The sequence below is a fragment of the Pteronotus mesoamericanus genome, unplaced genomic scaffold, assembly GCF_021234165.1.
Source record: "Pteronotus mesoamericanus isolate MK-2021 breed Mesoamerican mustached bat unplaced genomic scaffold, CSHL_Meso_final contig_263, whole genome shotgun sequence".
In the NCBI taxonomy this organism is placed as follows: domain Eukaryota; kingdom Metazoa; phylum Chordata; class Mammalia; order Chiroptera; family Mormoopidae; genus Pteronotus; species Pteronotus mesoamericanus.
This window is the reverse complement of record NW_026555112.1, coordinates 3400368-3423661: the sequence shown is the minus strand read 5'-3', so window position 1 is coordinate 3423661 and position 23294 is coordinate 3400368. Positions and strand designations below refer to the sequence as shown.

Here is a 23294-nt window from a genome sequence, read left to right as displayed (position 1 = left end):
TTGGGAAAGTCTCTAGAAGCCTCCATTTCAGAAGATAGGGCTAATGACAGCACTTCCTGTACAGGGCCCTGAGGAGGTTCAAATGGGATATTCCATGTAAAGCATGTAGCACTGAATGTGGTAGCAAGTGCTTGACAGATGATAACACACAATATGATTGACAGTATCATGATAGGCATTATAATCAATGACAACAGGATTCTTATCAATAGGGAAGGTTGGCCACTGCCCTCAAGGACCATTCTGCTTTTTGTAGTAGTGTTAGGCCAGATGTGTCCAATTCTGATACTCTTGTTACTTATTTTCCGAGAGCACCCCATGAAGGAAAAACGTGTGCCTAATTGCTCTGCATTATTTCAGCCAGGAACACCAATGAGTGTTGGCTGGGGGTGTGCCTCAGGGACAACCTCAGCCCACCTTTCAGTGCGAGTTGCCCATGGACAGGAGGAGTAAGAAGCCCTGGGTCACATGCGGTCACTCTTGGAAGGCCTGCCTGCCCTCAGATACCCGGCAGAGGTGATGGGGGGATGTCTGCTGAGCTGTGGGTGCTCTGTGGTATGGGAATTGGCCTCGTCAGGGCCCGGCACCCAGCAACAAGGCCAACTCTGGTCAAGCACATGGTCTGTACAATGGGCAGATGCTCTGCTGGGAGAGGCGCTTGCGCTCTGGATGGTCTACAGCCCAGAAAACATGACTCCTTGGGTCTGGTGCAGGAGGCCTCCTGGCAGATGAATAGGAACCTACATGAGATCTGGAAACTGCCTATAGAGTTATCCATGTTATTAACCCTCAGTGGACTCAATCAGTCCACAGACAACTCTATTAGGAAGTAACTGGGCAGAGGCTAGGAGGGATTGGGATTTGGGGGGGAAATTTGTGACAGGTGGTTTCTATCTTTGTTATTTTTCTGTCCTTATAAATATGGTATTTACCTTTCTCAGAGTGAGGAAACCGAGGCTTCAAGAGTTTATGTATCTTGCCCAGCTTGGAAGAATCGGAGGGCTGGGTGCAGGAGTCCATTCTTCAACACACCCGTGAGAGTGAGCACAGCCAGTGTATGGTTATCAGGACAGGATGGAGTCGGGGCTCCGGGGGCTGAGGATCCTGGGCACAGGGAATCAGTGCCAGTGTGTACAGACCAGTCTATCAGACAGTCCTCAGAAGTGCCCCATTCAAAGCTCCTGCCACCCAGAGAACCTGATATTTGCTTGGATCAAAATGAGCTGATGGGCCTCCTCTGCTTCTCTCCAGCCAGCGTCTTTGTGGTCCCTTAGCCATGTGACTTCTGACACTCCAGGCTCAGTTTGGCCCCCAGTGCCCTTGCTCATGCCGTTCCTCCTGCCTGGAATAGTCCCCTTTTCTTTCCATGAGCAAAACCCAACACATTCTTCTTGGTCAGCTTATGGCAATGGCATTGGCCTTGGAAAATTGAAGCTAGATGTAGCAGGTGAAACAGTTGCACAGTAGAGGAAGGTGGAGTGGGAGTTTTCTCAGGAAGCCAAAAATCAGTGCCAAGATAGAAAAGATGTCTTCTTTCTCCCAGTAATTGTTTCCTGAGCACCTACTGTGTTCCAGGCACTGTGTGAGATGTTGAGGATGGAATGGTGAACAAAGCAGTGCATGATTCCAGCACAATTGTGTGTGTATGCATGTCTGTCTGTGCCTAGGGGGGATGAGATATTATTCAAATGAGAGTGCACAGACATATCCAAACACATTGGGGACTACAAGAAAATATAACAGTAGTCCTGTTCTCGTCTGATGTGGGGGCAGGTGGTCAGAGAAGTCTCCCTCTGAGGCAGTGTCCTTTGAATTGAAATGTGAAGGACGAATAGGAGTTCTTTATAAAGGGGAACAGAAGAGAGTTCCATGCAGAGAGTAGCACATATGAAGACCCTGAGGCCCTGCACCTGTGCAGAGTTAGACCAGGGCTACCCATCAGGTGTCCAGAAAAGTTTACTTGTCTCCCCCTTGCCACTCTCCTTGGTCCTGAGGAGGCCTGTGGTCCCTGTCCCCGAACTGGGGCACTTTAGGCTGATTGCTGGACTTCTTGTTTTGGGGAGTTAACCGCACACCGAAGTTCTCACTATCTGTGACTTAAATGAGTCCTTCTCTAATAATTCAGCCTTGGGGATTTTCATGTTCTCTGCCTTTCTGATGCATGAGACTTGGGTGATTATTGAAGATTTGTGAAAAGTCCAGTAGTAGATAGAAGATGAGCTTTGCTGCCAGGCCCGTGTGGGTTTAATTCCTAGTTGCGTGACCTCTGACAAGTTTCTTCTGTACCCAGTGGAAATAATGCTGTGATCTTGCAAGTTAGTTTTAAGGATATTGGTAAGGTGTGTCTGTTTTGTTCACTGCGTGTTTCTGCCACCCCACATAGTACCTGGTATGTAGTAGCCACTCAAGAAATCTCTACCAAATTAACAAAAGGCTCAGGCACTGTGGGTTCCATTCAGAAGGTGTTCAAGGGAAATGTGATCTTTTTCTTCTTTAACACTGACACCATGTCCCCATCACACCGTCAGCCAGGGCAGGTTGTTCAGAATGACCCGGGATTGGCTTTCTAATTCTGCCATTACCCACTTTGACCAAAGAGGGCAGCAGTTAGCATTCTCTACTTTTATTTATTTTATTTTTGTTGGCCTCCTTAAAAAGCACTCGGATCTTATCTCCAGCCATTCCTCCACACCCTCAGCATTAGCTCTCGCTGGTAACCAACGTGGGGCCTTGAAGGTCTGTCATCTGGACTTGTTTTTCCTCATACCTGTCTCTGGCTGAGTGCCCACTCCCTGGTGCCATGGTTGTGAGCTGCTGGGGAGGTTCTGAGTGAGCGGCGGCCGGGGAGCGCCTGCTTTCCGTGGGCCCCTCCGAGCTATGTCCACTGGGTGCCCGCAGACTTCCTGGTCGAAGTTAGGAAGTTAAGGAGAAGAGGGGGAAATCTTGACTATTTTAAAAGATACCCAAAGTTGAAGTTATAAATATTCCAGGGTCTTCTTGGCATCTGTTCTGCATAAACCCCAGAGACAGAACACAGAGAGGACATTGCTGCTTTTTAAAACCACAACAAAGTCCCTCGCCCATCCCTAGAGCATTTTGGGAACAGATTCACTGTTTGTCTGCAAAGACGCATCTGCAGCTCTGGTGTGCAAATGAGGGCGGACCCCGGCCTGACTGGGGGTCCCGCGCCCAGACCTCGCCGGGGGCCCTTCGGCTCGCCCAGCACACAACATCTCAATGAGCAGAAAAAGAAAATGCTAGAGACGGCTCCTCAGATGTTGCCAGCGGTTCTCGTCTCACAGAATGACCTGACCCGAAAACTCCAAGTTCTGAGAACCATTCGTCGGGACGGTATTTGTCTGGGCACTGCTTCAAAGGGGCCGTGGTTGAAGACCAGGCAGCTATTCTGGTGGCCTCTTGTGTGGGGTATAGTTTCCCATGGGTCCCTGGGGAGGGCTGGAGCGCTTGGGGCGGGGGGGTTGGTTCTGAGTCGCCCTCCCCTATGTGCCTGCTGGACTGGGAGCAGGTCGTGTCTCTGAATCGTGGGTGGGGTAGGACTTTTTAGAGGCTGGCATGCACCCTGGACTCTGGGATGCACTGGAGACAAGCCAGCCAAACACCCAAGGCAAAACCACTCTAAAAGGTTAAGGGCTTGAGAGGAGGGAGGGTGTGTGGGGGGCCGGGGGGGGGAGGGGGGCGAGGCAGTAATTCATTAAACCTTAACTTTGATGATCAGAAATGGAATGTGCACTGGAATGGAACCATGGGTGGGTGTGATGCAAAGTGGGGCAAGCAAAGCGTGGACTTGTTTCCACGGGTTTCTGGGTGCTTTGGGGTCTTACCCATTTGGGTATTACATTCTAAAGGGGCAAAGGTAAGGACAAAGTGATGTCTTCATCACTCCCCTCAGAGAGTGGAAACCCACCTGAGAAGCGACACTCACGTTGTTGGAGCAAGACCCAACCTACAGAGCTGGCGCCCCTGCCTGCCGCGTCTTCCGCTGCGCCTGCCCCGTCACACACTCTGCTTCCCTGCTTCCCGTCACTCTAATGGGCTGGGCTCGCCCAAATGCAGGCCTTTGCCTCTGCTCCCTCCTCTACCTGAATGCGTGTTCACTCTTTCTCTTGTCTGACTCTTGGTGATCTCTCGGACTCCAGCTGTGGCAGGACGTCTCCGACCAGCACGCTGTGTCCATAGCAACTCCAGGGCAACATTCAGGGCTGATGGTCCTGGGGAGTGAGGACCATCTCAGAAGGGAGATGGCATTTCTGCGACCTGGGTTTCTGAGAGCAGTAAGGTGACTGCCCCAAAGTGTTCACCAACCCTGATCAGAATCTCTGAGGCTTCTGCTCTGCAAAAGGTGGTCAGGAGGGGACTCTCAGTGCCCCAAAGCACAGAAACTGCCTATCTTGACTGGGCGCGTCTGCTGCATGTTCCTGTTGCTCCCAGGACTATAAGCGCCTTTTTGTCTCACAAGACAGAAATAAGCTTCCTGCGGGCAGCGATGTTGTCTGCCGGCTGACTGCTAAATCCCAGTCGTAGCACAGCATCTGAGGCAGGTAGTCCCTCAAATGCTTCTGAGTGGTGACTGAGTGAACGAAATCATTCCAAGGACTCTTGATAGGAGGAGGAGGAGGGAGGTGAAGGGGAGGGGGACGAGAAAGGGCGGAGGGGACGGCGGTGGCTGCACCGCTGACCTTTTGCAATGCTGAGCCTTGGGTCTCCCATCTGTGGGTGGAATCTGGGTGCTTCCCCTCCAGAGACATGTGAACTGCGGCCTCTTGTAGCAGAGCCCTGTGACTCACCTCCCTTTGGATGTGAATCTTTAGTATTGGGGGATTGGGTTCCCCTTCAGCTTCTCACATCACACTGTTACGTGCCCCCCTCTTCTTTTCTGGATGACCCTTAAGAACTAGGACCCCAAGAACCTAAACATGAAACCATCTTTGTCTTCCTTTATCACATTACCTTTGATTCCTTCCTGTAGCTTCATTCATTCATTCGACAAACGTTTGGGGAACCCCTGCTGCGTTCTAGGCACTGTGCTAGGTGCAGTCCCTTCCGTCTAGTAACTTAGGCCAGTGAGTGCCAAGGAATTTATCATTAAGGTAGAGCATGTGGACAAAGAAAGGAAGGTGAGCAAAAGACAGGAGGAACTAGTGTGGCCTGGGCCAGGCAGAAGGCTCCCTGGAAGAGGTGGCGTTGCAGCTGGATGAGTCTTACAAGAAGACAGACCTGTGAGCAGATGTCTGGGGAGCAAGTCAGTCTCACCAAGACAAGGGCCATCACAGGACAGGTCAGTGTAGCCGAGTGGGGGATGCGATGGGGGTGCCGGAGGCTTTGGAGTGGGAGGCCTGAGGTGGGGCCCCAGCTTCGGAGAGCTGTGTAGCGTCATTGAGCACTTCAGCGCACTCCTGTAGATGCCACGAAACCAAGGGGGCCTTAGGTGGGAATGTGGGTGGGGTTCTCACTCCACTGGTTCCTGGGAGAATGAGGGGTCCTGTGGGAGGACCGCCCTTCCCACTTTCTGTGCTTTGGGGCTTTGACATTTCCCTCCTGACCACCTTTTGCCAAGCAAAAGCCTCAGCGATTCTAATCCTGGTTGGCAAACACTTGGGGGCAGTTGCTTTCCTGGCCTCTTAGAAACCCAGGTCGCAGACATGCCCTCTCCCGTCTCAGATGGTCCCCACTTCCCAGGTGAGTCAACCCTGAATCCAAGAACCAGCCAGTTCTGGGACTCTCACTCTGTTTTGGGCTAAATGATCCATATCTTTCCCCTCTCTTGGCTTTGGCCCCAGGAACAAGTGGAGGGTGGATAACTTGAAAAGTGGTTAGACTGGAAATAAATGTATTAAACCCAAGTCTAGGCATATGCCTAGGTGGTGACTCTCAAATTTTGCCTTTTAATAGTTTGAAATCGACATCTCCTCTTAAAACATGAAAGCAGGAGTGAGAGATTGATTCTGCTTGTGTTCCTTCTGGAAATCTCAAAGTTCCAGGCAACGTGACCTTGCTGGACCTGTGTTCCCTTTGCTCGCCTCTCCGGGCCCCTTCATTTCATGCACAACAAACGTCAGCGCCGCCCCCCGCCCCCGCCCGCCCCGACTGCCCAGGCAGAAACCCACAGTGCATCCAAGCTGTGGGGGGAGCTCGGGCCCGCACATGCCCCTCCCTCCTCTTTGCCAGGAGGCCCAGCGCAGGGCATGGCCAGGACAGCCTTGCCTCCAGGAGCCCAAACACAAGGCAGGCCCTGAGAAACGAGAGCCTCTGTGCAGACAGAAGGTTTAATATCCTCCCGGTTTTAATAGCTTTCCCTGAGATGGAAACTTGGGTTGAAATGATGTGCAGCTCTCCAGATTTTTTTGAGTGTGTATGTGTGTGTATGTGGGTTTATTTTTAGCCGCAGGGGTTCATTTCTTGCCAAAAAAACCCTGCTTAAATAAAACCAAGATTAATATTTTTACTTAGCGGAAAGAGTTAGTCAGAACAGGCTTTGAACTGGAGACTCGCTATCTTGATTGGGAGTGCATCTTAACTGTCTGGCCCTGGCTTTGACATCAACAAAAAGGGCCTTTGAAACTGACAAGAGAGAAGTGCTCTCAGGGGACAAGGGTAGGGTGCAGGAAGAGCCTATCTGTGAATTTGTGAGACTTCTCTGAGGAGCATTCCTTTCTCACGCAGCCCGCTCTGCCCCACACCCTTCACGTTTCTCCCCCGCCGTCTTCCCGGAGCGGAGCGGAGCAGCGGGGGCCTGTCCTGGCTCTGCCAGGGGCCTGGCCATTCGGCCTCACCCCCACCTGCTTTCCTCAGCCCCTCCCCTGGGTCTGATCCAGGTTTCTCCTTCCTCCACATTCAGCTAAAACAAACTGAGTCTCTTTCCCAGGTTGCTGTCACCTTCAGGGAGCTCCTGACAACCGTCCTCTCAGACGGCCTTCATCCCTCTTCGCACTTCCCCAGTCCTTTTCTCTTGCTCCATGCCATGTCGCCGTCCTTGAACGTCCTTCGCCTGTCTCCTTGCCTGTCTTCCTAGACTCTGGCTCCTGAGTTCCTCTGGGCCCCATTTACCTCCCTCTCCCCGTGAGCCTAGCACAATGCTCAATAAATGATTGCTGAACAGATGTGTATTGGAGCCTATGAGCTGAGAACTGCCATGAACCTTTCTGATCGAATAAGGCTCAGAAACTCTTGATCATTTGCCAGACGTTACCCAGAGGAGGTATTTATCTTTTTTATTTTTTAAATTCCCCTCCGTGTGTGGCACTTTCAGCTTCATATTCAGCAAGTACAATGCATATTAGGGGCCTGCTATGTGCCGGCCTGTTTTCTGGTTTGGGCTATAGCCGTCGGTAAAACAAAGAACCTGCCCGTTTTGGTGGGCAGAGCCAATCAATAAACACGCAGAGTGGAGAGATACTGTGTCAGATAATGGTGCGTCCCATGGAGTATCACAGTCAGGGCAGCCAGGGCTCAGTCTGGGATGGGCTGAACTTGAGATGTCTTATGAATCTTCCAGGTGTAAATGTACATGAGATGTAGACTCCTGGACATAGGAATTCAGGTCAGGGGAGTTCTGGGTTGGAGGATGCAACACTGTGGGAGCTGCCAGTTGTGCGGATGGCATGAAAGCCACGGGCGACAGGACATGGAGCACGAGGAGGATGAGGGGCCCGCCGCTGGCCCGGCTGAGCGCCGTGCAGGTCATGGTTGATCTTGATGAGAGCTGCGGTGGTGGGGTGGGGGCGGGGGCTCGGATCAACCCAAGAACCTTTGGGGTTGGTTAGCATCACCCCAATTTATAAACTGGGAGGGAAAGTGGCTTGCCCAAGGTCACACAGGGACGGAGTGGTGACTTCATCCAGGTCGTATGTGCTCTGCTCTGTGCCTGTTCGCTCTACTGTTATCACAGCCACTTTGGGGGTTTGCTTGAGCTGATCATTTAACTCCTGAGTCTCTGTACAGGGGTTTGGGGTTTTGGTGACACCCAGGCTGGGGACCAGAAGGATCCAGTTGGGCAGGCCCCTCAGGCCTCCCTTAGTTGTGACGGCTCTTTGCTTAAACATAGACATCATCAAAGAGCCAGTGGGTAATTGAGGAGGACCTTCAAATGGTCTCTGGGGTGGATGCTAAAGATTCTCAGGGGATGAGGAAAAACATCAGGCCCCTTGCTGTCTTCCTCCAATTTAAGCAACATGACAGTATGTCATCTGTTTAGCTTCAGGGTTACAAAGTGCCTTTTTAAAATATACATTGTCTCACCTAATTAATCAGTGTAACCTCAGACTCTGGTGTTGTGAGAAACCTTAGGATCATTGGGTTTTGTGGTTTCTAAGTTTTTTTTTTTCTTCTTCCATGAAAGCCTTGTTGGGGAGCATAGTATGCTAAACAGATGATACTCGGTTATATTGCTAATGGTGATTACTTATAGATTCTTATTACTGATGAGAGGACATGTATGTATGTGTGACGGATGGGGAAACGGTGGAGGCGTGGTCAAGGGAATGTGGGGATCGTTGGGGGCTTATCAGGGGGTCCTTCCTCCGGGAAACCACTTGCCCTTTTTGCTCCTTAGCAGAGCTGACAGAGAGGGGTGGGGAGGTGCAGACAAACCATGGCTTATTTTGCAGTCCGTACTGGTGCCGTGGAAAGCTTTTTACGGAGTCTGCTTTCCTGGGAGACCCACCAATTTTATTTCCTTGGGGTGCAAAACTGCCCTCAGGGTATCTGATCCTCTTTTGCATAGTTGAGACATTGGGACAACAGTAGCCACCTCATAGGGTTCCGGTGAGTACGCAGTGAGATGCCATATACACACTACCTAGCACATGGCTGGGGATTAATAAGTGGTAACTATTGTTACCAATGTGTTCCAATTCCTTCCCTCTCCTCTAGACTTGCTGAGGTGATGCAATGAAATGCAAGGAATGGACGGCTGGACGGTTGATTAGCAGGTGGGCGGCCAGAGGAGCAGGAGAGCCTGGCTCTGCCCTCTTTGGATGGGCTCAAAAGCACAGTGCCTAGGACCAGGGACCTAGGACCAGAGCTTAGGGGGCTGAGCCATATGGGCTGTGGGCCTGCCCTGCTGTGATGTCTCCTGCTCGTTGTCTTTGCCACGAGCTCTCTGGTCTCAGAAAGGACCCTTGTTTTGTCATCCTGCGAGGATGACAACAGGGAAATAAACACCCAGTGACTGTTAGACAAGCAGGATTCCAGGCATCCCTCCAAGGCCGGGCCTGAGAAGACAGGTGAGCCCATGGTCCAGGCTTTTCTGCCCGCCTAGGTCCTGCCTGCTGGGGTCCTGTCCAAGAACCATCCCCTCCCTGGAGGTGACACTAACAGTGACTTCAGCTTTAGGGGAAGTGCACCCTACCTGCCATCTAGGTGTGTCATACTTCTGGCATCAGTAAAATCATTCTACAGGGCCTTCGGGGAGACAGGCAGAGGCCGTGGGAGCACCTTGCCCTCTAGACGATCAAGGTTGACTCGACCCCCCTGCATCGTGGAGAGGGATCTGCGCTGCTCCTGACGGAGCTGGGACGGGCAGAGGCTGGTCCTAAGTTGCTGTACATTGATTCAGTTACGGGGTCCTTGATTCAAAAAGCGGCCAGACTCGGCCTTTCAGGCCCCCAGTAGGTCCAGCCATCAGTTTAGAGGAGAAAAATCTAGATTTGATCGAAGATGGTTGTATGGGAGGTGGAAGGAGAGGAGAGGAGGCAGGGGCCAGTTCACGGGTGTCTCATCCCCCTCTGGCTGTGGTGATGAACGGCAGATGTGTAATTCCTGGACACACCAGTAAGGCGCACAGGAAGCTGAATCCTGTTTGCCATTGGATTTGGTTTTTGTTCAGAATGTGTGCTGCTTGTGGTCTGCATTGCTACGGATGGAGGTGTGGGCAGGCAGCAATGAGATTTCTGGAAGAGATGGAAACTTGTTCCCTTTAGTTTTGCCAGCTCTTAATAGCCCTTCCCTAAAAATTATTGAAGGAAAGACAAGATAATTTCCTTGGGTATATGATGTATTTAAGAGGGTCCTACATACAGGGTGGGGCAAAAGTAGGTTTACAGTTGTTCATATGGAAAATAATACAATAATAAATAATAATACAAGAATAAACTCTATGTTTTGTGTACTCGCAACTGTAAACCTACTTTTGTCCTACCCTATATATTTCCTGGTCTAGGTGCCAATGACTTAAGCACACAGAGTCTGGTCAGTTTCTTCTTACATATTTCTAAGTTAAAATACTCTTTACTCTGCTTTCTTTTGCGCTCCATGGCTCCAGAAGCCCAGGCTCCCTTCTCAGGAGTATGACAGGCTCCGAGACTGAGATTCAGGCTGCCCCTCATCGCCCTTTTCCGACTAGTGCTCTGCACCTTGGCATTGAGCCCTCTGGCAAGGAACTTTTAAACGTTGCCTTCCCACTAGACTGCACTCTGTTGAGGTAGGAAATGGGATTTGATTTCTTGTTGTCACCCTCCCCAGCACCCAACCCAGTTTCCCGGGTACCAACCCAGTTCACACCCATGTTGGTTTAGCCGCTGGAGGACATTGGGTAGACAGTGTGGGCCGCTCTCCAGCATGGAGGAGAAGAAAGAAAACCAGTGTCAGCCAGCCCATCTGTAAAGCTGGCTCCTAGCCACCACATCAAGGTGGCGGGAACAGCCCGACATGCTGCCAGCTCCCAGTTTGGAAACTTCCTTCGGCTGTTGGAGCGCCGTGACCTGCCCACACCTCCCTTGTCCACTGTGGCCCCTGGGCCAGCGACCGCCTTGGGACCACCCTTGTTGCCAAAAAGGAAAGTACAAAATAGCACACATTTGAATTGCAGAGGAGAGACTGAAGCAAATAAAGACATATTAAATTCACAGACCAAATAGGCGGATTTGGAGCTGGCCAGTGATTTTTACTTTGGAAGGACTTTGTGAAGCTATTTCAGAGAGCAGAATGTTATTTAATTTTAGCGCAATTTTGTTTTTGTAAGGAAAACCCTGGTGCGGCCTCTACCCCGGGCCCTCTTGGTCTTTCTGGACAATAACCGCGAGGTCTGGTCTGGCCCTGGTAGTCTGCACCTGAGTCACACGTGGGTGATGAGACGGGGCAGGTGTCTGTGGTAACGTGGGTGCTCCTGACCCTTTTGTTCTGATTGGCTCATGTGTGCTGAAATCTTGCAAGGCCGAAGTATTTTGGTGAACTTGCCTTTCTTCCCATCCTAGGGTGAACCCTGAGGCCCTAGCTTACAGGGCGTGTGAGAAGCCTAAAGGTGCTCCCGGATGGACAGATAACAAGAGAAGTCATGGTGGTGGCGGGAATATCAGTGAACAGTGATAGGAGGCACGTGGGGCCTCCCGCTGTTCTCAGTGCTTGGACTTAACCCTCACAGCAAATTGATGCGGTATTGTTACACTTGTTCCCATTTTAGAGGTTAGGAAATGAAGGCGCAGAGGTGATTAGTGACTTCCCTAAGGTGACACAGTGCCAGTGCTGGGATTTGAACCCGGGCAGTCAAGCTCCTGAGCCCAGGCTCTTCAATGCTATCTATGCCGTGTTTCTGCTCCACAGGAATAAGGGCATCACTTGTTAGCTGCACGAGGGGCATTGGACCAAGGTTATCAGAGAGATTTAGGAGAAAAAAACTCTGGGGACGTAGGGGTTTGCCTGAGGCCGTGGTAATGGTGGAACACAAACTCACATGTGGCTTCCTGACTACAAAAACTTACTCTCTTTTCGCTGAACTGCTCTCAGATGAAAAGGTTCCAAGCTCAGGCCATTTCAGGGTAAGGAAGGAATTGGCTCACTATGTGTGCAGAAGCTTCCAGAAGTACCCAGCCTATGGGACGGGTCTGCCTATGACATGTTATGTCTAAATGCAGTCAAACCATTTTTTGAGCCAGGAAAAGGTAGCTATTTAAAGGACCTTTTGCTATTTCCCCGCCTAGGCAAAGCCTCATTCCCTGGTTTACCTTCTGCGTTAATGAAGCTGGAGAAGAGGGAGCCAAGTGCATTCAGGAAGAATCAGTTGGGTAGTCCTGGCAGTTGTGCTTTGCTGCCCCACAGTTAAGCTGTTACAACCTGTCCGTGGGAGTTAACACGGAGGAAATAGCCCCTGGGCCCCTGGGAGGATGGCTCCCTGCCGAGGATGCTGCAGCGAAGTTAGACACAGAGGTGCAGGCAGAATCTTGAGGGAGCCTAACCTGGGATCTTGCCAGCCTCTCATTTTTATAGCAGACTTGGAAACAGCCCCTCGCCTCCTCCCAGGCTGACCTGCTTCTGCTAAAGTGCTAACGTTGCCAGTGGGCTCCGTGTCTTGCCACCCCTGGCAAGAAGATCTGGAGGGGCCGTTAATTCATCTGAGTCCTGACTTTATGTTTGACTGGGAGAAGTAGGATCCAAGCTCGTTTGGGAAGGAACAGGACAGAATCCAGTTGGGATGGAGGAATGGGTTCCCAATAATTAAAATATATATATATTAGAGTTGATGAATTGAGAAACATGGTGAGGACACATGAAACGGGGACGGATGATGGAGCTACCAGAACAGGCAGGTATGTGCGTGTGTTCAGGTTGTGAGGCAAAGCGTGGCTGCTCTGCATGCAAAATCCTTTCCATTCTGGCCAAGGTGTTAGCATGCAGACCCCCTTGGGGGAGACGCCCTGCCCCTATGGCAGCCCCCCAGCTTTTGTTACTTGTTCTTATTACTAGATGATTTTGTTTTTCTTTGGTGGAGCCAATGAAAGTGACTTCTATGCACTTTCTGAATTCTGTCTTCAAGACCTATTTTCCATGCGCAGTTTTTTACAATTATTGGAAGACAGCTTCTTTTTCACAAAAAGTAAAAAAGAAAAAGCCCAGCTTCTTACATAATCTCAAAGTCAACCCCTCTCTGTGTTCCCACTGCATGTAGTAAATGTCCCTCTTCCAGCCATTGTCACGCTGGGTCTAATTGTTTTCATATTCGTAGTCAACTCATATTTACTGAGCATGTTCTTTCTCCCAGATGCTGTAGGATGGAGTTTCACAGAACCTTTTGTTTGATACTCATTCCAATTCCCTGACGTGGAGTTCCATCCTCTTTACAGATGAGAAAATTGAGGCTCAGAGGAAGTGGCTTCACTCTTCTATCAGTTTCCTCATCTGTATAACAAGGATGCTAATACTCCCCTTGTCAGGGGGTTGTGGGGAGCAAATAAGTGAGATGTACTATTGTGCATAGTAGGTGTGCAATAAATGGGAGCTATTCTGGTAACAATCCTTTTGTGGTCAGTCCATTCCATTTTTGGCAATGATGATAATAAATGATGATAGTAACATTTATGTAATGCACACTAACTACATCCAGGATGCAGCGCCAAGAGTTTCACATGCATTATTTTGCCTAATCCCTTCCATTCAGGAGATTGGTGCCATTATTATCCCGGTTTCATTAAAGGAAGAAATTGGAGGCCAGAAACAAAGTTAGTTGCCCACAGTCATAACAGCCGTCAAGAGCAGAGCTGGGATTGGAAGAGCTCAGCTGGCTCCTGAGTCCACACTCCCAAGCACAGCCCCTGCCACACCTTGACTGAGCGACACTCTACTGCTGTAGAGTGCTGGGCGCCCAGCATCCCATGAGGATGCTGCCCGGGGCCCGCAGGGCGGCTGGGCCGCACGGCAACCCTGTGGACACGTCAGGACACAGTGAATTTACACATGCGGCTCAGGAAGGGGTCCTGGTAGAAAGAGAAGTCTGGGAGGCCATGGGAACGTTCGGATGGACAACGGAGAGGGCCAGGCCCCTCTAACATGTGAAGTAGATTTGGGATTATGGTGAAACCAGAGTCAAGAGACTCCTCCAGGGGTGAGTGCAGCCTAGGAATTTCCAGGGCCGGCAGTTTTGAACATTGGAGTGATTACTCGAGATGACTGCTTTCCCTTCCTCCTCCACTCCTCCCTCCCTCCTCACCCCCGGCGTCTCTCATCTGAATTCCTGCTCTGATTCCATTCGAGTTGGCTCAAAGGGAAGAAAGCAATGCTAGACACCCTGGAGGCTGATGTCTACCTGGGATGTGGTTTCCAAAGTGGCTCTGGCCTCCCTAACCTCCTTCTTGTCTCTGTCTTGCCTTTCCCTGCAGTGATCCGGGCCAGAGTGGTGGGGAAGAAGCTGGTGAAGGAGGGGCCCTTTGGCACACTGGTCTACACCATTAAGCAGATGAAGGTGAGTGACAGAAGCCCCGCTTCAGGAGCATTTCCGGGTTTGTTTTGCCAGAAGAGGCTGCGCCAGGGGAGGCCAGGTGGTTTGGAACCAGGGTGTGCGTTTGCTCAGTGCCTGAACCTCAGACCCAGCCCTTTGGCCCTGCTGGAGAGGGTGTTGCTGAGGCAGCTGAAAAGGATGGGTGGGAAGGCAGTGAGGGGGGAGGCAAGAAGTGGGGAGGGTGGCTGCTTCATTCCTGAGCCGGTGCCGGCGGGTCCCTCAGAGTCAACTAAGAGTCTAGGCTCTAGAACCAGACAGCAGATAGCCTTGTCACCTGGAAACTGTGAGGCCTTCGCCAACTCACTGCTCAGCTGTCTCTGAGCCTCAGTCTCCCCATCTGTAAACTGCGGAGGTTGGGCTGGATTGTCTTACAGGCTCTTTCGAGCTCTGATTTTTTGAGTTTCAACAATGCACAGGTCTTGTGTGGCCACTAAGTTTTACAACTTAGGTTTAACCCATTGAGTCTTTACATTGAACTTGTGCTGATCACAGAAACCTTATCCTGAGATAGGAACTGCATCCTCTATACCTATTTTCTGAGCTTTAAGTGTCTTCTTGCATCCCAGCTAGCTAGCATCGTTTGCTAAACATGTTCCTACAATTAAACACAGTCCTGAGCGTATTCCCACTATGAAGCACATTAAGGAAGTCTGCCTTAAGGAAAAGAACATCAGATTCGAAACCTAGAGAATGTACTTCCTGGTCTCAGCTCCACACTAAATAGCTCACTGACCTTGGAACCCTCCCTTTCCCTGGGCCTCCGTTTTGCCAACTGTTAACAATGTGGAGTTGGGCTTAGTGCCCCTCAGAGCCCTTATGGCGGAGGCATTTCATGATTCTGGGACATAGGTCATGTCGCTTCTAAAGAGGAACTGCTTTAGGTGCTGGAAGGGAATACAAGAGCTTTACCCTGCTGAATAATTTGCCAACTGGTCCGTCCCCCACCTTCGTAAGCACCTCCATATGTACAGCGCTCTGTGCCAGGAGCCATGGAGGCCCCTCAGAACACAGGATGCCTGCATTTAGGAACTGCAGTCAGGTGGGGAGAGAAGACTCATGGGCGGCTAATCAGAGGTCCGACATGGGTGCACTCAGGTCCAAGTGAACTGCCAGCTCCTTTGCTCTTTGCTCGTATTTGCATCGCCAGCATTTAGGGCGGATGACGCAGCCCATAGGAAGTACCCATCCATCCCAGGGGCAGATCTGCAGTCCTCTGCCTGCATCCTGAGGCCTGGGGTTAGAGGTGCTAAGTTTGTAGAACCTGTTGCTTTGGATTCAGTCTTGCAAACATCCACAGCCTCCTGGTTATGTAATGTCCAGAGTCAGCCCTGGCCGGTTGCCCTTGGCTGCCCGAGCTTGGTCATAAGACCAGTTTATGTCTTCAGACGGCCATGGTGGGAGAACGGTGGGCAGAGGGGGACCAAGAAGAGCAATAACAACCCGAGGACCTACTGTGTAACCCCTGGCGGCCAGGGAATGAAGGCCAAAGCATGTTAGACAAAAGCAGAGGTTTGGGAAACACATTCCCTGCCTGCTCTGGAATAGTCCATCATATTTGAGACACTCGGTGGCCAGCAGAGAGCTGGAGAGAGAGAACTGGGAGGCAGTGGTTCCTAGGTTTGCCTCGCTTCCCTCCTTCCTCCAAGGCCTGGGTGCCCGATGGCCAGATGCCTTTGCTTTGGGAAGAATGCCCTGTTTCCCCTCAGTGTCAGGCCAGCCACTGGGGGTGGGGAGGTAGGGGGAGACGCTTAGAGGCCACATAACATTTGTCTGTCCATCAGCTTCAGAGCACACACAGCCACTCCCAGGATGCCGGTCTTATGCCGTCCATTCACCATCCGTCACCCAGGTTCATGGAACCACGGTGCTGGGCATTAGCAAATAAAATCCCTCATTTTACTTCTGACAGAGACTTAAAGGGGAACTGATTTACCCAGAATCATGCATTTGATTACAGGCAGACGTTGTTCCCAAGCTGAGGTGTCAGGATTCCTTCCCAATCCATGTGTTCTTTACATGACTCCCCAAATCTCCCTGCCATCTTGCTTTGATCATCAGTCACTATCTAACGGCTTTTATCAACTCTGCCCCTCTTTCCAGCCCAATATTTTATAACCCGAAGGACTGGTCATTGCCCTTCTATCCAGAGAGGCCACTGAATTTTGCTGGTCTCCAGGTGCCAGTCTGTTAATCAGAGAAGGTGTGGGACGTAGGAATACACCTATCCTCTCTCTCACCCTATTGATGCTTAGCACTGTACTTCCAGCTGGGGATACAAAGATAATATCTGTTACAGTGAATATAAGACCCCATACAAGTAATATTTGTTGAGCATTTACTATATTCTGCTAAGTCTTTGCATGGCTCAAACCTCACAACAACCCTATGGAACAGGTACACATTAACTTCTGTTTTATAGGGGAGGCAACTGAGACTTGGAAGGTCATACAACAGTCAAGATCATGTAGCTGTACAGAGGCAAACCAGGGCCACACCATAGACTTGCCCTTCATGGAGAGTACAGAGCAGTGGAGCAGCAGGCCGACTCGTCATCCCTGCCCACTTTGGGGGGCCACCCCCACCCCATTCGTACCTAGTCCTCCAGGAAACTAAAAGAGGTTAGCTTGAGTTTGTGGGTTTGTCATGCAGCAGTGTAGCTCTTGATTTGCAATGTCTTGCAAAGGGTGTAACAAAAAAAAAAAATCTATGTAGAAAGGAAGGGGGAGAGGCCAGAGAGACCAGCCTGCATGAGTTTGGCGCTGGTCCCTGGGGTGCTTTATTCTAGGGGATTGGAGAGCCTACCCAGAGATGGGGGAAGCAAGGGCTCCTTAGAGCAGGACTAAAGGAACTCTGAGAAGCCAGGCTATCCTGGCGGGCCTCTGTCGTCATTCTCAGACCCCACCCCCAGACACCTTTTCACCGAGACGAAGGACAGGAAGACCCTCTCCCATATGCTAATGTCAGGGCCTCTGGACGGTCTCTCAGGCACATCTTGAGTGTGCAGAGACCCACAGGTGTATGGTGGTGGGCGGGTGGGGGGGGTGTTAGAATGTTGAAGGAGCTCACTGTAGACCCAAACTTGGAGATTAGCTGGAGCTGAGCCACTGGGCTGTGGTGCAAAGGTGGCCACTCTAATCTACGTGGACCTTATCACCTATCGGGACCATGGGAAAGCAGTCTGCTTAGCCAAGGGCTGTAGTTTGTGCAGTAGGGACATGCTCTTAGGCCAGCTGTACAGGACAGCACGTGGGGGACATTATGTCCCAGCTGGTCCCACAGGGAGGCCTGCTGGTCATGTGCTGTGCATATTCTGACTCTGGCAGGACAGATCTGCTGGGCAGTTGGAATGCTTGGCCCCCTGGGACTTCCTTCCTTCAGTGGTTTGTCTAATCAAATGAGCAATAGCAGGATCTCGCCTTTGAAGCTCCAGCTGGAGGCCTCTCTGACACGCCCGCCCCCAGCAGGTCCCTTCCTCCCATTGCCTGTGCCTCTTTCTGGTCTGGGTCTCATTAGCCTTCTGCAGAGACCGACTCCATTCTCGTGCTCGGTCTCCCCGCTAGACAACCGTTCTCGGAGGGAAAGACCATGCACTTGGTGTTGCGGTCAAGTCCAAGCTGCGAAACGTGGCTGCTTGGTCTGTAAATGAGTTTGTGATATGAAGCAGCATCCAGCACAGGGCTGATCTTCCATTGGCATGACAAACATTTGACAAATCCCCTTAGACTCAGAGACTTCTTTCTCACACTATTTGTCCCTTCGCCCCAGGGGAAGCTAACTTCTGGAACTTGGTGGAGATACTACCAAGATGGGAGGCCCAGGGGCTTGTACAGACCAGTGTCAGATACACACACACACACACACACACACACACACACACACACACACACTGGAATATTATTCAGCCTTAAAAAAAGAAGGAAATCTTATCATTTGTGACAACAAGGTGAACCTGGAAGACGTGTTAAGTCAAATAAGCCAGACACAGACAGAAACACTGCATGATGTCACTTTTATGTGGAACCTAAAAAAGTCAACTCTCTCTTAGAAGCAGAGAGTAGAATGGCAGTTCCCCGGGGCTGGGAGGTGGAGGAAAGGGGGAGATGTTGTTGGTCAGAGGGGACCGAGTTTCAGTTATTCAGGGTGAATAAATGCTGGAGATCTAACGTACCGCACAGTTACGTTACGCACAGTACTAGCTGCCAATACCATATTGAATACTGTACGTTTGCTAAGAGAGTAGGAATTAAGTGCTGTCTCACACACAAAAAAGTAACTATATGAGGTGATAGAATGTTAACTAGCCTGATTATGGTAGTCACTTCACAATGTATACATATATGTAAATATCACAGTGTACGCCCTAAGTATATATCCTTTTAATCTGCCAGATATACCTCAATAAGGCCGGAGGAGCAAAAAAGAACAACTTGCTTACATGAGAAGTTCCAAACCAGCTCTAACTATTTGCACTAAGAGAAGAGGAGGTGGGGCAAAGACATGTAGGAGGAGGACCAAACCCTTCCCTCCGCCCAGTGGGAATTTTAATATAACTGGTTTTAAGCTAGCTTTTGCTGAATGTTGTGCTCTGAGTGCTATTCTAAGTCACTTAACTCTCAAAAGCACCTTATGAAGTAAGTTCTTTGCCCCATTTTACAGATGAAGAAACTGAGTACCTTTCTAAGTGGCTCGTAAATGGCAGAGACAAGATTCAGACTCTGTCTCTAGGGCCCGGGTTTATCGTTAATCTTCCATTGGATTGGTTAGATCAGATTACCTTGAACACCCTTTCGGATTCTGAGATGCTCTGATTCTCTGATTTCAGTTCATTATAAGCCTGTTATAACTCTCCTAAATTTGTCAAGCCCATTCCAGGTCTCTTTGATTACAGATCTAATGACACGTTACAATCCTAAGTGTCATTAATAAGTAAGATGGGCTTATTAGAAAGAAAAGAGAACTAATTGAGTAGAACATACTTTTATGATACGTGGGCCATGGTGTCATTTTCAGAACTGCCGCTGCACGGCAGCACCATGCTCGTTGGACACCATCGTCTGTGATGCACTACAGTTCCGGCTCTGCAGGCCAGTGCCAGGACTGCTGTTAAAATAAGGGACCCTGCAAATTCGAAAGTAGCAGTGACGCCAAGCTGATTTTGACGAGTCGAGTTCTTAATGAGCAGTTGAAGTCACTGAAACAGGGGTTCATTCTCACCTAGAAAGTAGAGGTGAGATAAAGGGGAAAGACCGACACGGAATGAACTGAGGCTCCAGCTCCAATAGACGGGGCCCAAAAGATCTAGAGTGAGTCCTGAGTTGAAACACTTGCCAACAGCTCAAGGATCATCTCCGCCAAAAATGAGAAGGTGCCGGGCACGGAAAGCGTCGCTCGATGGCATGCACAGAGCAGCACTCTTAAGCATGGTTCCTGTTAAAGCCGGAGAGGCTCCATCCATCATTGAGGACATGGCGGGGGGCAGGGGCTGTGACGCCCCCCTGCTCCCCACAGCATAATTGAAAACCGGGTGCGGACAGCACTTCTCGCAGCGCCTGGCTGTGTTTCCTCGTTCAGCTGTCTCATGGGAGAAGAGGGTTAAGAAGGGAGGCCAGGTAAATTAAAACCATCTGTACTGATGGTTGCACACAATTACAAGAGCGCTCCCCTTAAAAAGGCAGAGGCTCCCAAATTCTGTTGGTCCCACAGTCCCCTTCTGATGGCAGAGCTCCTAGTGGACCACCTACCCCCACCAGCCAGTTGCCACTTAAAAGAAGACAAGGAGAAAAAAAATAGCCCATTAAACCAAATGGGAAGCACTTAGATGAGAGACACCAATGAGGTGATGTCTGGCTTTTTATTAATTACCATAAGTAAATTAATAACGCATGCCAGGAGCTGATGTGGAGCCATTGTCCTATGGTAAACCCTTGGGATAAATCCAGAGACCACCGGCGGTCCACGGCCTGTGTATTCTGTGCACTGGAGGGGCCCTGGGATTGCGCAGCGCCTCGGTGCCCCATCCCGACCCCGCTGGCTCACGTAGTTACAGAGTTGTCTTGACAGATCCAGACCCGTGTAACACTTATGGACTCGACCTGGGCTCACCAAGTGGGTTCAGACTCTGTCACATTCACACCTGTGGCTGAGTGCATGCTGATAAAGCAGGCACAGTAGTCATAAGGGGCATTTGCCTGCATCAGAGGCCCTTGCCCGTGAACTTGAGAGGCTGCAATGGGAGATACCATAGAATAATGGTTAAGAGCATGAACCGTGGAGCAAATTCCTCTGCTTGGACTCCTATCTCTACCATTTACCAACCATGTGGCCTCAGACAAGCTATTAACCTTCCTGGGCCTCAGGCTCCTCATCTGTAAAATGGACATAATAGTTCCTGCCACACAGGGCTGTCATGGGTTTAAATGGGTTAATATTAGAGCAGAATCTTTCGGCCTTGGTACTATTGACATTTGCGGCCACATAATTCTTTGCAGTGGGCACTGTCCTGTGCCTCACAGGACATTCGGCGGCACCCCTGGCCTCCATCCGCCACTGCCAGAAGCCACTCCTCCACTCCACCTCCCAGCTGTGACAAGCAAAAATCTCTCCAGACCTTGCCAAGTGTCTCCTGGGGTGGGGATCAAATTGCCTCCGTTTGAGAGCTACTGTATCAGTTTATATGGTAGAAATAAAATGCCTAAATATCAGCAATTTCATAATTATAAAGTGTATAATTAAAAAAATCCAGGATTTTGTACATGTTTATACGCTTTATCCGGGGTAAAAGAAACCAGTGCTTTTATTTAATGGTCAGAAGAATAAAGGCATGGAGAACCTTGGGCTTGAGTTCAACTTCCCCAAACAAGCAGGAGTTTTCCCAGAGCCCCCATTGGTCAAATGGGTACAACAGTATCTGCCTCCTAGGGCTCTTGTGAAGTACAGTGAGGGAACGTAAGTGAGAATGACTTTCTGCACTGGAAAATGTCACAGAGCTGTCATGAGAATGCTGGCTGGTGCCTTGTGGGAGCTTAGGTACCGAGGTTAGGGAGGCAGGCAGGACCCCTTTCACAGCAAATTCATCTTTGATTCCGTGCAGGTGTTGGGGTTTGAGAAAAGTGTGTCTTCAGAGAACTGTGAGGGTGTTGGAATGGAGGCGCAACTGGCTGGATGGGAGGGTTTCTCTGGGCAGACACCAGCCTGACGAGATGGCTCAGTCAAGAGGAGACTGGGTGGCCTCACCGGAAGTGAGGGACCTGGGGTGGGTAGGCTGGTGACCGGTCCCACGATGGCCAACTCAGGGAATCAGATTCCCATAGACCGAAGGACAGCATGGTTCTGGAGCCCTGGTGCCCCTCTCATGGCGTTCCTTCTGCCCGCAGATGTACCGAGGCTTCAGCAGGATGCCGCACGTGCAGTACATCTACACAGAAGCTTCTGAAAGTCTCTGTGGCGTTAAGCTGGAGGTCAACAAGTACCAGTACCTGCTGACAGGTAACGGCCAACTCTAGCATGTGGGCCAGGGATTGGCTGAGGTCCACTGTTCCTTTACTTCAGAAGCATAGAGAAGGAGTGGTTGATCAGAAGTGTCCCGGGGACCTTTGCCATGTGCCCTGTGAATTGTAAGGAGTGTCTAGTATTGAGTCCAACTCACTTAGGCAGTGGTGGGAGCTTGAGGCTGGGTGGTAGTCTCAGCTCCACCGCTGACCCAGTGGAGGAAACCTCTTAGGTTTGCAGTTTCTTGGTGCTACTGTAAGTTAAAAGGGGTCTCTAGCACCTGTTCCTCTCCACCTCACAGGCAGCCTATGAGCTCTGCCTTTGAAAGTCACTCCCCACCCCTATGCAGTCAGTGCAGGAAAGGAAATAACAAAACCAAAAACCAAAATCAGTGACGTGAGAAGTGAAGGGTTGGTCTCTAGTCACAGCTTCAGTGCCTCCTGGTCTGAGATCTTCTGCAAATCACTTAACCTCTCTGAGTTCATTTCCCCCCTCTGGAAAATGGGAATACTAAAATCTCAGGACTGACGTGTACTTAGCGTGGTACCTCAGGTAGGTGCCCAGTGGTTGTGAAGTCTTTCCCTTCTGGCTGGGCTCCAGAAAAACACACCGCCCTGTATTGTCCCCTTTCCCCCTCTAGGCCGCATCTATGACGGGAAGGTGTACATAGGACTGTGCAACTTCGTGGAGCGGTGGGACCAGCTCACCATCTCCCAGCGCAAGGGGCTGAACTATCGGTATCACCTGGGTTGTAACTGCAAGGTAAGCCCCGGGACGGGCAGGTTGAGGCTGGGAAATGGGGGTGCTGGCCCATAGCCCCAGAAATACCAGCTCCTGCTGTACTGGGCTCTGGGCCCTTGTGCTGAGAAGGGAGTGAGTGCGGGGCCCGGGCAGAGGGGCAGGTCTGAGCGGGGGCGGTAAGGAATGTTGCCCCCAGGCTGAGGAGCAGAGAAGGTGAGAAAAGAATGCCTGTCTGCCCTAATCCGCTGCCTCCCTGCTGCCCACTTGGCAGCTGCTGGGACACAAGGACTCTTTAGCGTCCCTGGCCCCTCCTGCGGCTCAAGTTGGTGGCAGGTACAACAGGGTTCTTATAGTGGCAGGTCCTGCCAAGTAGTCCCAACCGGGCTCACTCAAGCAGCTGACTCACTGGCGGCTTCCGCCCCTGGTGAGAGAGCTGACCGGGACCGCTGATACCACATGGAACAGAAGGTGACTCTTCAACCAGACCCAACGCCTTGGCCCACACACAGGGACAAGGCACACAGCCTTCCCTCTGTGGGAAGGAGCTGGGTTGTTTGCGCATGACAACTCTGCAGTTATTACTATTATCCCCATGTTGCAGATGAAGAAATAGAGGCTCAGAGACCTTAAGTAACTAGCCGTAGGTCACACAGTTCATTAAGTCTGATTTCTAGTGCAGGGCAGCTGAACTCCAAAGTTTATGCTTTAATCTTTCTGATTCCTCAACTCCCTTCCACAGCTGAAATTGCTCATCCTTGCTTGTTACCACTTGAGAGAAAGCTCTCTCAAATGTCTACTTCTGCCACTTTCTGGCTGTGTGACCTGGCTGTGTGGTTAAGTT

At 50.7% G+C, this 23294-nt stretch overlaps 2 protein-coding genes across 3 annotated transcripts in view; one reads left to right on the top strand and one right to left on the bottom strand.

The window, feature by feature from the left end:
• The window catches only part of SYN3 (synapsin III), a 363499-nt gene that overhangs the window by 231609 nt on the left and 108596 nt on the right, over positions 1 to 23294 (bottom strand). The window lies entirely within an intron of this gene.
• Positions 1 to 23294, top strand: part of TIMP3 (TIMP metallopeptidase inhibitor 3) — a 56846-nt gene that overhangs the window by 29439 nt on the left and 4113 nt on the right. The window contains exons 2-4 of the mRNA XM_054574566.1: positions 14106 to 14188; positions 21598 to 21709; positions 22353 to 22474. Coding sequence (XP_054430541.1) covers positions 14106 to 14188; positions 21598 to 21709; positions 22353 to 22474 — 317 coding nt within the window. The remainder of the gene's footprint in view (positions 1 to 14105; positions 14189 to 21597; positions 21710 to 22352; positions 22475 to 23294) is intronic.